General features: G+C 35.9%; 1 protein-coding gene and 1 long non-coding RNA gene across 2 annotated transcripts; one reads left to right on the forward strand and one right to left on the reverse strand.

Moving 5' to 3' along the window:
* The first annotated feature begins 3,981 nt into the window (after positions 1–3,981).
* LOC106708073 (serine protease snake) lies at positions 3,982–12,972 on the forward strand. Its single transcript, XM_045684975.1, is given in 12 exon segments — positions 3,982–4,099; positions 4,689–4,777; positions 5,956–6,050; positions 8,507–8,586; positions 9,165–9,250; positions 9,508–9,659; positions 10,050–10,162; positions 10,822–10,974; positions 11,458–11,590; positions 12,030–12,173; positions 12,810–12,928; positions 12,930–12,972. Coding segments are annotated over 11 exon segments (1,161 nt in total). The 5' UTR covers positions 3,982–4,099; positions 4,689–4,719; the 3' UTR covers positions 12,958–12,972.
* Positions 12,973–14,736: 1,764 nt separating this feature from the next.
* LOC106708077 lies at positions 14,737–16,169 on the reverse strand. The gene is made up of 3 exons (XR_001356873.2): positions 16,149–16,169; positions 15,321–15,669; positions 14,737–14,954 (listed from the first exon to the last, which is right to left on the reverse strand). It is a non-coding gene; the product is annotated as an uncharacterized LOC106708077 (long non-coding RNA).
* Positions 16,170–17,008: the final 839 nt, after the last annotated feature.

The raw sequence follows: 17,008 nt of genomic DNA on the forward strand, positions 1-17,008 counted from the left end.
CAGACCGGTACATAACTAAATTACCTACTTTTAAAATCAATTATTATTATTATTACTAGCTGTCGCCTGCGACTCAGTCCGCGCGCAGTTAAAAAAAAAACTAAATGCGGGGGGGGGGGGGGGGGTATGAAAAATAGATGTCCGATTCTCAGACCTACTGAATATGCTTACAAAATTTCATGAGAATCGGGAAAACCGTTTCGGAGGAGTTCAAGTTCGAACCCCTTGACACGAGAATTTTATATATAAGATTTTTCATTCTGAATTAGGTCAATAGAAAACAGAGTGAGAATAAGCAATGCTTTAAGTTCAATATTGACCACTTTGTAAATCTCTGGAGTAAACAAAGCGTTATTTCAAAGACCGTAGAATTCCATTGCAATTATTCTTGCTTTTTTTATAACTCACTATTTTTAATAAACCATTGACTACCAGTTTTATTAATGTGACGGCAGTAGAATTCTACCGTGCTCTTTGTACCACAATGTAATGTACTTAAATCTTCAAAACTTATATTGAATGCTTACGTTGTGTACAGCCATGTTTGAGCGTCGGTGACTAAGTTCAGCACTTGATTTGTAATCTGCAGATCCAGGATTCAAATCCCGTCATGTACCTTGTTGTGTACCTATGTGTTCTTCCAGACTATGTTCTACATTTGTGACAAATTTCATCAACATCCGGTAAGCCGTTTTTGGGATACATAGTAACCTGAAGTATGATTTCGACAAATGGGCGACAACTTGATATAATTTAATACATACCTTCCTAGAGATACCTTCAAACAAACATCCATCATCCGGAGGCCTAAGTCCACTTTCCCTTCCCATCCTTTTTTTATAAGAAAAAGGTGGGAAGGGTAGGTGGATTTGATGGAGGAGGAGGTGCATAGGAAGGTTAAACATTCTCTTTTTGTGCGTCTCCTCCTTCGTAGATTGAGGGTAGTCAACGCATCTGCAATTGCGAATGTCTATGGGCAGCGGTCGCTTTGCCATTTCGCCGAATTCATGTGGCCCCTTGCTCGTTTACCTCCTTGTAATATAAAAAAAAAACTTGAGAGGTGTGAAGGGACACCCGGATGGAACGAAGTTCCTTTCGATTAATCAGTGAAGGAACCAATGTTTATTCTATGAATAAAAAACTTAAGTCTTCACAAGAAGTACATTTTATTTCTATGAATTTTTCGTAAGAATTTTTTCCGTCTAGCCCCCTTTCACAACGCGCGATAAGGAACTTCGTTCCAAAAATCTAAACATTCGCATTTAAAATATTAGCACGATTGGAATTTTCTGAATCGTGATTGTTGTTTTAATCTGTAGCCAATGATTATAGTTAATTTATCATCTATAATAAAATAGGATTGTCTATTTATAAGAGTGATTTATACACGAACTGACAATACGTTAGTTTGTATGTATATTTCAATTCTGTTGTGACCTATAACGTAAACGACTGAACCGTTTGACACAATTGATGTTTCTATGGAAAAAATGGTTATTGTGAGAAAACTATAAAAGATAGATATATGCTATAACGGACTTTTATTTAGGACATTTAAAGAGCTACAATTCTTTCATACATCATTTTTATGTAGCTCCTATAGTTTAGCCTACGTAAGCGATGAATGCTTTCAATACTGTGTAACTACACTTTCCAAGGGTGAAATAGTCTTTATTTATTAGTAGATTATTTTTAATTCCGAGCGTACGATATCACGGGAAAACGCTAGTATATTTTACAAATGTTTATATAAAATATACATACGTATTTTTTAGCACGATCCAAACCAGGGATTCCCAAACTATTTTGGACAACCCCCTTTTCCAAAATAAACCGTTACCACAGACCCCAAGGTCAAATTACCTAATTTTAATATCAATTATTATTATTATTTCACTTATTTATTTATTTTCTGATTTTATACATTTTTCTTAATATAATCTAAAACAATATTTATTAGAAAAATATAAAAAAATCTAAATACGCCGGCAGCGGAGCCTTGGGCCCAAGCTAACGGCGGCTAGGCCTCCAGAGACAGAAACCTCCTCACAATACGTGCCGTGCTCAGGAGTACCGCCATTAATATTATTATTCATTTTGACTAAGCTGAATAGAAGAAGACAGAGTGAGAATTAGCAATGCTTTAAGTTCAATATCGACCACTTTGAGAATCCTTGGTCTATGCAGTTGACCTTCTGCATTCAGCAAAAACTTCTCTATCAACCTTCGTTCTTTTACAATATAAAAAAAATATGTCCAAGAATTCGACTGTAATGATATTTATAATACATATCAATATCTCTTTTATTCTCAAAGACAACGATAGAGATGTCAGTATGTATTGTCACAGCAATATAGTTGGTAAAATACTTCTTTGTCATATTATAAATTGTCGATATTCTCAAATGATAGGTAACATATTATGACTACTCTTTGAACCTTGTTATCTTCATTCTTGTATTAAACTCGTGCAATTATAATTATTAATATTAAACATATACGCATTTAAAGAACCACAATGTTATCTGACAGTGGGCATAAATTATTTATTTAAAACTAGCTTTTCCCCGCGACTCCGTCCGCGCGGAATAAAAAAAAATAGAAAACGGGGTAAAAATTATCCTATGTCCTTTTCCTGGTTCTAAGCTACCTGCCCACCAATTTTCAGTCAAATCGATTCAGCCGTTCTTGAGTTATAAATAGTGTAACTAACACGACTTTCTTTTATATATATAGATAGATAGATAGATAGATGAATAACTCCTATTTTCTATTGGACAGGCTATAAGCCGTGGTATATTGTTCCTATTCCGTTTTCGCAATAGTGTCGCCAGCTGTGGTGAAGATTTGAACTAATAATAGAGATGGAATTGGTCAGTAACACCAACAGGCGCGTTTAAATTGGATAGAAGTAAAAGCTGCAATTTCTAAGATGTTACCAGTCCAACGGATATATGTAGAGGTTCATCTTTATCATCAGCTCACTATACGTCCCCACCGAGGGGCTCGGAGCCTACCCCAAAGTTAGGGGTGATTAGGCCATAGTCAACTATAGCCCAGTGCGGGTTGACTTCACACATATCATTGAATTTCTTCTCAGATATGTGCAGCATCACAATGTTTTCCTTCACCTTAAGCACGTCGAATAAATGTGCATATGTAAATCGAAAAACACATTGTACATGACGAGATTCGAACCCAGGACCTGTAGATTGCAAGTCAAGTGCTTAACCCCTGAACCAACGACATTCTGTAGAGGTTATAGTCCGGGGGTAATTAAACTAAAATGGATGACCTGCAGATCAGCTCACGGCTGATATATGTGTACAGATCAGTGAAACACAGCTCAACTCAATTTGTACCTGCATAATGATATGATTTGTTTCGAGCTGCGAACTGCGAGTCACCAAGCATCTTGCGGTTCATCGGCTCTCATGTTACTAATATTATAAACTAGCTTTTACCCGCGACTCCGTCCGCGCGGAATAAAAAATAGAAAACGGGGTAAAAATTATCCCATGTCCGTTTCCTGGTTCTAAGCTACCTGCCCACCAATTTTCAGTCAAATCGATTCAGCTGTTCATGAGTTATAAATAGTGTAACTAACACGACTTTCTTTTATATATATAGATAGATGCCAATGTTTAGAGAAGGATGTTTGTTTGAAGGTATCACCGGAACAGCTCAACGGATCTTGACGAAATATGACACAGGTGTAGAACATAGTTTGGAAGAACACATAGGCTAATTATTTTTTTTAATTCCGCGCTTACGGAGTCGTGGACTAAAGCACCTAGTTAATACATAACCAGAAGCTGTGAGCTGTCAATTTAATTGTTGAGTTCCAACTCAACTGTTCAAGTCTTTCTGATCTGAACTTTTGAATCGGTTCATAGATGACTTACGCATATCTAGAGGTCAATGATGTATATATGTATATATATATATATATATATATGTATATGATGTAATATACTTGAACGCAGTAACATCGGTCAGTCGTTTTGAGAACGATATCTGATATAGGTATCAAAAATTGGCTTTCAAGGTCATACATTGTTACATTAGTGCTTAAATAAAGTTACAACTAAGTTACAAGGTAAGTTTTTTCAAGTTATACACAAATTTTTTTTACAACCAAAAAAAAACCATTTTTTTTTATAAATGGAAAATAAGATTTAAATATCATTTGTAAATAACTAGCTGTCGCCCGCGACTCTGTTTGTGCGGATAAAAAAAACTTAAACATGTATTCATCCAGACTATGTTCTATATCTATACCAAATTTCATCAAGATCCGTTGAGTCGTTCTGAAGATAACTTCAAACAAACATCCATCTAAACATTCGCATTTATAATATTTGTAACCTCGTGACTTTTAACTCATCTTTTGATTAATTCTATGACATCCGGTTGTCGGAACATTTTGATATTTATTGTTTTGTTTGAGTAAAAAAAAATCTTACTAATAATATAAATGCGAATGTTTAGACGTATGTTTGTTACTGATGTATCTCTGGAACGGTTCTACGGATCTTGATGAAATTTGACATATGTAGAACATAGTATGGAAGAACACATAGGTTACTTACTACGTTGTTTTTTCAATTCCGCTGCGATAGAGACGCGGGCTATATCTAGTTATGCATTAAATAAATATTTAATCTGATTTATTATTTAATTTCCAGATTATATTTATTTGAAATTAACATATAAAGGATGAAAGCAGTAATATTGATTATATTAACAATTGCTACTTTATTTGTGTCAGGAGACGGTATGTATTTCAATTCTGAATTTCCATTGCACTAAAGTTGAATACACTAGTTTTAGACATTAACAGCTGTCGCCCATAACTCCGACCGCGCGGCTTAAAAAAAAACTTAATAAGTAGCCTACGTGTTCTTCAAGACTATGTTCTATATCTGTGCTAAATCTCATCAAGATGTGTTCAGCCGTTCCGGAGATATCTTCAAACAAACATCCATCGATCCATCTAAACTTTCGCATTTATAATATTAGTAAGATTAGTTTTGACCATTTAGAGCGTATGGCGCGCTTTTGTTACCAAATCAAGTGTCAGATGTAGTGAGGTGACGTCACCTTACGTAAGCTTACGTAAGCGTTGATATTTTGTAGTGATGCAACGGACCTCTGTTTCCGTTTCCGCAAGTGCAGAAGTTCCGCGCGCTTTTCAACATCCGTTTCTGTTTCTGTTTCCGCAACTTTTCATAACGGAAATACAAACGGAACTTTACGACGGCTGAGAGTTGAAAAAGCGTGGCGCGAGACGCACAGTCCGCGCGCGGCCTTTCGGCACTTGTCGCATTTGTTTGTTTACGTACTTTTTCGTGAATTTAAGCGCGTAATATCTTGCTGGAGTAAACTGTCAAGTTATTTTATATTAAGCATGTTACAGAATTTATGACCTGACTAGGTATACAGTCAAAATCTGTTATAACGACATCGAAGGGACTACTCATATTGAGTCGTAAAAACCGATAGTTGTAACAACCGGTGACAGGTATTAATATGAAATATATGTATATAACATTCAGCCAGGACCTTTGATTTTGGTCAATTTAACCGGTATGTTGTTCTAAACGATGTCGCCATAAACGGTTTTGACTGTATTTGTAAATATGTTTTTTTTTCATATTATTTACACTTCTGTTTCCGCATCCATTTCCGTTTCCGTTTCCGATAAAATTTATTTTTAACATCTATTTCCGTTTCTGGTTCAGCTAAGACACTTCCTTTGCATCACTAATATTTTGTAGGTATAATGTTGAGCTTACACCGGTGTGTAAACTCAACATTATACACATTTTTACAATTTTATGCTGATGTAACCTTGGTTGGTTTACAAACTGACAAGACATATAATCTGATGGAAAATTATGAATTTAGTAGCTTTGGTTCTCTATATAATTTTAAGTGATTTTTTTTTTTCAGTTTGCACAAAAAATGGCAAAAGCGGTGTTTGCAAACCACTGGCTGATTGTAAAACTGCTCTTGACGATTTCAGGAAATATAAAAGAAGACCACAGGTAATTGAATATTTTTCATCAGAGCGACTAAGAGAGAATTTATATTTTACAATGTTTACAGCTTTCTTATACATTTTACTCTACGAATTTATTACTCTTACTGTATTGGACTTTGGTACAGTAATTTCAATTGATCTTTATATACAACTATACTACACTCATGGGCACATTTAACCGTCCACTCATCTCGAAACGCATATCGTTTGTTTACTTTACCTTACACTTTGACTACTAGGCGTAACTTCATAAGTGGGTATATTTGAAATAAACAAAACCGTAATACCAGTGTTTTGTTTACTTTTGGGGCTTTTATTCAACAGTAATCAGTTTAGTCGAAATTTGACAGTCTTGCCTCACATTCAAAGTTAAGCGTACATTTGTTTTAAAACAATTCGTAATCTCTTTATTCGAATAAAACCGAAGTATTGGAGGGCTTTTATCATTTACACCCAAAAAAATGCCACTGGACGCAGCTGGAGCAGCCAGAGCTGTGGCACTTGCAGACGCTGGGTTCAGCCAGCGTCGAATCGGACGAATGCTTGGATATCCACGAACCACTATCCAAGATGCTATCCGGCGTTACAGAGAGACTGGTTCCTACACAAGGAGGCCTGGGCAAGGTCGCAGAAGGTGTACATCAGAAAGAGATGACCGTTACATCGTCTCGAACGTTCTTCGAAATCGGTTCACGACAGCTTCAGACGCTCGCAACCGCTTGTTTGAGGTACGAAATGTAAGTGTGAGCCTAAGAACAATAAGGAGAAGGTTAGCAGAGAAGGGTCTTGGATCATTTCGACCAGCTCGAGTCCCAGAACTGACCACAGCTCACAGAAGAGCTAGACTTGCATTTGCTCGAGAACATTTAAATTGGACTTTGGACAATGGAAGGCAGTTCTCTTCTCTGATGAATCAAGAATCAGTTTACGAGGTCCTGATGGACGTCAGCGTGTGTATAGACGCTGCGGTGAAAGGTTTGCTGAATGTGCTGTGGTCGAAACAGTGGGTTACGAGGGAGGCTCGATAATGGTATGGGGTGGCATTTGTTACGACGCCCGTACAGAGTTGGTCGTCTTTGATAGAGGCAGCGTTAATGCTCACAAGTACGTAACAGAAGTCCTAGAACCACATGTGATGCCTTTTGGGCCATTCATTGGCGATAATTTTGTTTTAATGCACGACAACGCTCGTGCTCACACCGCGAGAATTGTTACAAATTACTTGGATGCCGTGAATATACAGCGTTTACCATGGCCTGCTCGGAGTCCTGACCTGAATCCGATAGAGCATGTATGGGACAACCTAAAAAGACGGATTCGGAGTCGCACACCAGCTCCTACGACCATCAGTGACCTAAAAACTGCAGCCGTTGAGGAATGGGGGAACATTCCACAAAGTGACATCCAAGACATACTGGAAGGGATTTCAAATCGCTTACAAGAGGTCATTAGGGCTAGAGGAGGAAATACACATTACTAGTGCGATAATTTAGGGCATACTTTTTTTATTAAGATTTTTTTTTAATTTTTGTTGTTTCCAAGAAAACGGCATATTCTTATTTTTTTTTTTTTTTTGTCTAAATTAAATCACTTCACAACTTACACATGTTGTATTTGTTTTCGTAAAGGTTCACCCAATGAGCCATTATAACACAATTCATTTAATTACCAAAGAATTTTAAAGAAATCGACAAAATGTAGGTGGCCGGTTAATTGTGCCCATGAGTGTATATACATAAAAAAACTATTTTAAACTAGAATCCGGTTTAGAAGTCGGAAGAGGGGACGCATAGAAAGGTGAAATATCCTCATTCTGTGCGTCCCCTTCTCCGTTAATTAAAGGTAGACAACGCATCTGCATTTGCGGATGTCTATGGGCAACGGTCGCCTCGCTATTTCGGCGAATCCAGGTGGCCGTTTACTCGTTTGCCACCTTTTGATATAAAAAAAAGAAAAAAAAATTTAGAAAACTTCATTTAACTAAAAATTTTACTTCTGACGCCATCTGTTAGAAAATTATGACAAAATAGAAGTCTTCGGAAAGTACCACTTTTGTTAGTACATGTTATATTTTTAAAGTCAAAGGTGGAAAACGAGTAGGCTACATACTTCGCTTAAACAGCAAAGTAAACAAAACGGTACATAAACATCCTACCTTTATTGTACAGGGGAAACCATTCTATCCATTCTACCCATCCTCTTCCCATCTTTTCATCATCATCAGCTCACTATACGTCCCCACTGAGGGGCACGGAGCCTACACTAAGTTAGGTATGACTATGTCATAGTCAACCATAGCCAAGTGCGAGTTGACTTCACACATATCATTGAATTTCTTCTCAGATATGTGCGAGATGCATCGTTCATCCATCTTTCATCTTTTTATTGTCAGCTCTTGATTGCTTCTCATTCATTGTATATTTTTTTAACGTTTGCTAAAAAAAACTATCATAATTTCAGATGTGTATAGGAGATGAAGGTAAGGTTTGTTGCGTCGAGAGAGTTAAAGGCACTTCATACGGATCGAACACACCCCTTGGGTAAGTTGACACTTAATTATCTAACTTATTAAGAGCACCCGAAACTGAGCTATTCATAGATGTATAAATGTAGAAGAAGCGAAAGAAATGTGTCAGAACCTCGCCAAATAGAGGTCTGTAATCTCTGCCTACTTCTCAAGATTACGGACGTAAGTTAATTCATTGTTTCTAACTTAAGGAATCTTACAATTTTAACACACAGCGTCAAAATGTAACAATCTAGAGATTATATGGTCGTGTGTTGCCATTAATTTGTCCTGAATCATATATGCAAGCTTAGCCAGGGTCGGCGTTAGGTTAAGGCGCGGTTGAGCGACCGCCCATGGGCGCAGAATGGTGCGCACCAAGTCTAGAAATTTCGCCTGACATTTAAAAAAACATATTCGTATGGTGCGAGATTTGAATCCCATCCAGACTTTTTCAAGTACTTACTCCGCTGGCGCAGCGACCAAAAGTGGATCCTGGCCTCCGACACAAGAGATCGCCAGAGTTGCCTGTCCTGTGCCTTCTCCTGCCAGTCCATCGCTTGTAGCTCCAGCAGGTCTCTTTTAAAAGTACATTGAATAATTTCATTTCAGCACGATGCCACCCCCAGTTATGTCTACATGTGAACCGATAGCTAGGAATTTGACAGCCGAGAGAACAGGACGCAAAGCTTGGGACAGTAAGTCAAAATGAATCCTATTCAAATAAAATTACAATGCATTTTCAAAATGTTTTAGTCGGAGTACAGTCCAGTACAGGTACGAATATGTGAGAATCGCCTTAGTATCGTCCTCAGTAAAATTATGCACAAATATTTGTACTAGGACCACATTTTATACGATTTAATTTGACTTTATATTTAATTTACAGTGACATCCTTCAGGTTAACCTCAACGTTCCTTTAAAAGATTGAAAAAAACACTTTACTTCTTTCAGAATGTTTAGAATACCAGGACAAGTTGATATATCCTTGTAGAGAAAGTAATACTCCCTCAGGAGGTATGATAAGATTAAATTTGTGTAATAGAAAACCGGACAGTTTGATTATTGGCGGAGAAGATGCTTATGAAGGGGAATTTCCTCATATGGTAAGGTTATCATTTTTATGCTTCATTTAGACGTAAGTCGGAATCGTACGAACAGTTAAAAATGTCCGGCGATGACGTCAGTATAGCGACGCGACTGTTGTGTGACGTACGAATTACGTACGAATGTGAATTTTAAAAATAGACAAAAGATGGCGCTAAATTTAAAATTGAAATTGACCGTTATTGACAACTAAAGGGTATTTTCAAAGTAAATCACTCTCATTCTTATTAAAAAAAGAAACATAAACATGTTTTAATACAAGTTAAATTATTGGGATTTTCAATGTAAATAGTATAAAAGAAATTTTATAAAAATTATGTTTCCTAATTCGAAAACTACATGGCACTTTTCTCAATTTCGTGAATTGTGAATATTCTGTTATGTTGTAGGTTCTGCTAGGCTACGCTAATGGTACATCAGAGGAAAATTGGGGCTGCGGAGGCATCCTGGTCAGCGAGAGATTCATCCTCACAGCGGGACATTGCATCTATAGCAAGGAATTGTAAGTAAAACCTTGGGTTTAGTATCTTGGTTCGCTGGAATCCAAAAGGAGGTTCGCTGGTCGTTTTTTTAATGAGCTGGATTGGAAAGGTTTATGTTCTACTCTGACGTAAAATATGCACAAGTTAATTTACAGAATCTATAGCCCCAATACTAAGTGGTACTAAAGTGTAAACACACACTTCTTTATCAAGCAAAATCGTAGCAATCACAGTATATTTTTGAATAATTATTTTTGTAATAAAAAGCCCTATACTTATGACACGCTTTAGGTTATATATTTTCACGCCATTAAATTTAGGGGTGAGTAAATTAAAAAAAATCGTAATGCGGGAAAGAGACAAAAATTACAAGACAGTAACAGCAAAGATGGTTGCCATGGGAACGGTAATTCTCAGCCAATAGCGAAAACCTTCATTGATATTTGAGCATTTGAATGTTGACGTTTAAAATTGATAATTTTACGCGATGTTAACATTAAAACTAAATTTTACTGTGTAACAAAAACGAATGGAATTTCATGCAGATGAAGGTGCATGGAAACAGCTAGAAAATATTTATATACTAGTTCAGAAGCTTCATAAAATTTTGTTGATTTTTTTCTAAAAAAAAAAATTTCTAATAGAAATTTTAAAAACATTTTATTAAATTCTGTATCAGTGGTCCGGTGACAGATGCGAAGGTCGGCATCCTGGAGAGATCAGCTGCAGTGGACAGCACACGGCGGTACAAGATCAAACGGATCATTAAACATCCCGACTATCATTCACCAATTAAATATAATGACATCGCTCTACTGGAGACTGATAGAGAGTGAGAGTCTTTCATTTTTTTTATCATCAATTTTCATCATCCAGCTCATACCTTCCCAATTTCCCAATTTATAATACGACTATTTAATAAATTCGTTAAGAACTGCTTAACCAACGCATGATCGTCCGGCGACGGCACCGACTTCGCGGTCGCGTGGCCTCTCGCACTCGCAGGCAATGGAGTTCTCAAAATAAACACTCGCCCTCAAGATGGACCCCCGACGGGTCCGAAACTAGTCGGTGCCGTCACCGGACTATCATACGTGAGTTAAGCCGTTTCTTAATTTATTGAATGTCTCACGAAAGTTTAAACAATTTTATGACTATTTATTTATTTTACATTTATACGATTAAATTTAGATTAACCCGTCAAATTGAAAATATTTTTTTTTACTGCAAGTTCAATTTAGTAGCTATAGTAACTATTAGTAAATAGTATCTAAATTTAAAATTGATTAATTTCACAATTTACTGGTAACATTAGGATAATGCTGGACAACTTGGCGGTGCCAGCTTGTTTGTACGACGGTCACCCAATCAACGACAGCAGCGCGTTAGTCACCGGATGGGGCACAACTGTATTTAGAGAAACTAAAATATCTAACATTCTACAAAAGGTAATTAAAAATAACAACAGCATGAAATTCCATTCAATTGTTACACAGAAATTTTTTATTTTATTGTTTACATCGCGTAAAACTTTTAATTTCAAATGTCTAAATTCAAATGCTCAAAATGACAACGAAGGCTGAGAATCGCCGTTATCATGGCAGCCATCTTTGCTGCTATTGGCTTGTAATTTTTGTCCCTTTCTCGCATAACAATTTTATCAATTTACTCACCCCCAAAGTTATATGGCGTGAAAATATATATCCTAAAGCGTGTCGTAAATATAAAGCTTTGTTTTACAAAGATAATTTTTCAAAAATATGCCGTGATTGCTACGATTTTGCGTGATAAAGAAATGTGTTTTTACGCTTTTGATATAGAAGTTATTACTTAATCAAGATTAAATTGGTCTAAAATACGTTGATAATCTACGTTGTTCTTTGTTAGGTGACTCTCCAGAAGTTTTCTGACGAAGACTGTTCCAGAAGTTATGCACCTAACAGTCGAGGCATGAGACATATGAAGCAAGGCTATAATGGAACAACGCAGATGTGCTTCGGCGATTGGCATAAGAAAAAAGACAGCTGTAATGTAAGACACATAACCTAAAAAATAAATTAAAAAAAACATCCTAATGACTGAGGCTATGAAATATAGAGTCAACGTTTTAAAACAAATTTTTAAACATTTTCATTTAAATTTAAAAAAAAAAACTAAAGTGTAACACTTTCTTGTTTCAAAATAGCTGTCGTCCGCAACTCAAGCCGCGCGGAATTAAAAAAAAACCTAATAAGTAGCCAATATGTTCTTCCAGCCTATGTTTCTGTGCCAAAATGCAAGATCTGTTGAGCCATTCCGGAGATACATTCAAACATCCATTCATCTGAAGATTCGTATTTATAATATTAGTAAGATTACTCAATACTGCCATGTGTAAAATTTGATTATCTACTTTCACTGACATCTGCAATGGTACAAACCAACATCAGCTCCAAAATGGCGAATTTCAAATAGGCACAAAATACTACATCTTATAGCCAGTCCATTTATAGAAGTGACGTATTTACGCATCTCTGGTTCCTCTGGTATTGTAGATGTCCGCCGTTGAACACCTCGGCGTTCCAGCTGCCGGTTGGCCACCTTTTCTTATAAAAAAAGTGTTTTGTTGTAAATTATTGCACGGATATTGGGGTACCAACATCATTAAACAGTTTTGTAAAATTGCAGGGTGACAGTGGTGGTCCTGTACAGATAAAACATCCTCAAATATATTGCATGTACTCTGTCATCGGTATCACATCATGGGGGAGGGAGTGTGGACATCCTGGCCAACCGGCCATCTACACCCGGGTGGCCGCTTATATACCCTGGATAGAGAGCGTCGTCTGGCCATAACATTTACAAAATGGCCATAATATTGATTAAAAGATATGATTTGTGAATAAATACTGCATAATCTAACTTTTTCTCATTAAATTAATGACTTAACCTTTAGGCAAATGCTAGCCAGTACATATGTGACAGACTAGCAATATCACTAAAATTAAAGTCTTTTAAAGGTGGTAGACGCCAGCGACATGTTGCACGAATGTCAGCTCGACCAGTGAAATACCACGACCACACTGAACAGCGTACAGTCTGATGAATGTATGTTTCAGATTTATAAATTTATTTAATATTTAACTAAATAAGCGTCAGGAACTAGGTAATTGATTTGTAATATGCAGGTCGATTTTCAATGTACGTTTATCCGAACTTACTATGAAGGAAAACATCGTAATGCAACCTGCACATATCTGAGAAGAAATTCAATGATATGTGTGAAGTCAACCCGCACTATGCTGTGGTTGACTATGTCCTAGTCACACCTAACTTAGGCTCCGAGATCCTCAGTGTATAGTGAGCTGATGAGATGAACAAACCCGAATTAACTATAACCTTAAATAGGTTAAGTGTCATTTTGACACGACAATTCTAACGGTAGTATAAATCGCATTGTTTAGGTATTAAAAGACGGTTCTCTCTCCGTCCACCCATCGTGTGTGGCTTGCATAAGACGTTTATATTCAAGAAATGGATATCAAAGCAAAGTGTTAATAACCATTCAATGAATAGTCGTCTAATGCAAAAGCAATGTACAAAAACCATTTAACCAAGAGCTCTATTATTAAAGAAAACATTATCTTATATAGTGCTTTTGTATATAGAAATAATGTTCCCTATTTTATATTATAAATGAAAATAAATAAAGTTATTTCTTGCTCAACTTAAGAGAGTAATATTTTTAACGTATATACAACAAAAAAATTCGTTTCCCACATATGTTTGGTGTACATTATCCCAGTACAGTAGGACGGAAAATCGGTTTTAGTATTCCCAGTGCCCCGATTTTGGTGTCAGGAGAAATTTTCCAAAGATTCAAGGCATCATAGGGGAGACCGCACGCGCCCCCTTTATATCCGACTCTGATGCCTGCGGTACACTTAAGCACAGCACCCTGGGCACTTGTTCCATCTGGTCCTATCCTAACGCCACTACTGAGGACAGTAGCGCTGGCCTGCAGTGGACTGTTTTGGCTTACTGGCGCAAGTTTTATTTTTACATTATGCCAGCTGTATGCCAGCGTTGATTTTGAACGCTACTGTCCTACTGTACTGGCTTAATGTAAACCAGGAATTATGGTCGTACAATGAACTGTCACTATAACAGTCATTATTGTTTTGACGAGTTTTAGACAAAATAGATTCAATTTGCTTCGAGTTGTGAAACTATTTGAGCGTTTGTGCGTTACGTTTATGTATTTCAGTACTCGAAAGTCACGGAAACAAACATAGAAACAAACATTTAATTTATTGACATGTAAATCGTCAAATTTATTAAGTGATTCGTTCAGTTCATTACGGACAATTTATAATATAGTAGCTGTCGATTTCAGATTATGTTCTATATCTATGACAAATTTCATTAAGATCTTTAATTATAAGTTCAAAACAAATGAAACACGAGATAATTATTTAAAAAATTAGACTTTATTTAACTGTCAAATTAACATCTAGTTATTTTGAATCTGTTATAACCTTTACTTTTAGTGATTTTAACTGGTTTCGATGTATTCTTTCGTTTACTTTGTGATTTTTTTTTCTTTTTAGTACCACTATTTATGGATTTCATATTTTTAGCTGTCTTAGTTTTTATAAAGCATGAAAAAAATCTTCTGAAACAATTCCCGCGTGTTAACGCGTCTGCGGGTGTGGCTAATATTGCACATATGCATTCGTCGCAGGGCCCTGACACGTTCTCCTTGAGGCCCTTCAATGATTTAGTTTCCAATTTTTTTAATTGTTCTAATGTCATTGTAACACAAATTATTTCCTGAAACAATATTTCAGATCAACAAAATTACTTAGCGTATTACATTAAAGCAAAAAATACTAGAAAAAATGTCATGAAAAAAATATCATGGTTTGAATAAAAAAAGGGGTTTACGCATCTAATACACTGGATTCATATTAAAAATATATAGGCTAGAATAAACCGAGTAAAAAACTCTTCCAATGTACATAATTATTGAAGTACTTAAATTTTACATGAATTTTAAACTTGATTCCAATTCAATTGTACGATAAACTATAGAAATCTTATATTTTATTTCATCATGACATTAAAAAATATTGTACAAATAGCAAAATTGTCAGACAATTATTTACGTGGGAGTCATAAAAATTGATAAATGCTTACTTTTTCCCGCCCTTCGCTTTTTCTTTTTCTTTGTCCTTAGCACTGGGCCCTGCTAGATTGGAGGATGATGTAATCCCTAGGGACTTTGCAGTTGAATCTGTGTACATTTGAAGTGAGTCGAATGCGCTTCGAATAGCATTTCTTAAATCAAATGGACGTTTCGGAGGGTCTATTAGATTGCAAATACATTCGTTACAGGGCCCATCTGAGTCTGTCAACTTTCTTAATGATTCATCATCTAGTTTTGCTATACGTTTATCTGAGTGGACTATTTTAACTTCTCTGGATTTGGATTTAGGCATTTTTTATTGTTTAATCATACTTCTTTTATATGTTTCATGTTAGGGTTCTGAAACAATTATTAAGGTATATACTATTCTGAGAGGGCCCTTCTAAAGTTATTTTATATTAACTTAAAGTTGCACAGATTTTTGATTAGAGCCCTAGAGCTTTCAACAATTGAAGAATATAATTTAAAAGTGTTAGAGAGTAAGTGTCGCAGTCAATTTTTTCCGCCATTCGTTTGATGTGTGCGTGGCAATGGCCAAATTAAATTCCTCTTCTTCCCAACCCCTATCTTAATCAGATAAGTTTGAATACTCTTTCTGTACTTCTCTTTTTATTAAAAATAATAAACGCACCTGCAACCATTTAACTCGTTGCATGTGTGTTTGGGAGTGCACTGGATGTGAGCGGCACTGGACCGGGGCATTGTGGCAAGCGATGGTGACGTGCAGCAGTGGACGAACTCAGGCCGATTATGATCGTGACGTGTGTTTTTACGCTACTTTTATGTCAGTATTTATTTGTTATATTTAAAAATATTACCTGAGCAATCCGGGGCGTGTTTCGTTTACGGGAAAATTTTTATGTTTGACAGACGATTGTCAGAAATAAAAACATTTTGATTGTCAATTATAAAAGAGTGAATATCCGATATACAAAAAGAGGTTTTATTGTTTGTGCATTATTAATGGCTCCTATGAATAAGGGGTAAAGTAATAATTTGACAATTTTACTTTTTTTTTTAAACTACGTTTTAATTTAGTTAATAACATGCAATAAAAAATACAAGTGTATTTTTTAAATAAATATAGAGACCCATATAATACAATTTTAAAGGTATAAAAACGAAACGACTATTTGACACTTACAAGCGAGGGGTATCCAGAAAAGTAAAAAGATCAAAGTGAAACTTCGACTTTTTTACAAGATTTTTTTTTGGAACGAAGTTCCTTATCGCGCGTTGTGAAAGGGGGCTAGACGGAAAAAATTCTTACGAAAAGTTGTCACGACACTTTTTGCTATATCACCATGGCAACGACGTGACAATATATAACGAAAATTCATAGAAATAAAAATAAATGTACTTCTTGTGAAGACTTAAGTTTTTTATTCATAGAATAAACATTGATTCCTTCACTAATTAATCGAAAGGAACTTCGTTCCATCCGGGTGTCCCAACACACCTCTCAAGTTTGTATAAAAATCAAACGGAATACATATATAAGGGCATATGTACATTAAAATTTATTTATATAAAATAATAGTATGTAATGATAATATTAATGAGTATATCTGTCGTAGTAATTATGCAAAGTTACAGCAACATCAGTTGAAGCATGTTAAACATATCAAAGTAACTCTCGCCCGCAACTCATTCCACGTGAAATTAAAAAAAAAAATAA

This window comes from Papilio machaon, chromosome 28 (genome assembly GCF_912999745.1).
Source record: "Papilio machaon chromosome 28, ilPapMach1.1, whole genome shotgun sequence".
NCBI classification, from domain to species: Eukaryota; Metazoa; Arthropoda; class Insecta; order Lepidoptera; family Papilionidae; genus Papilio; species Papilio machaon.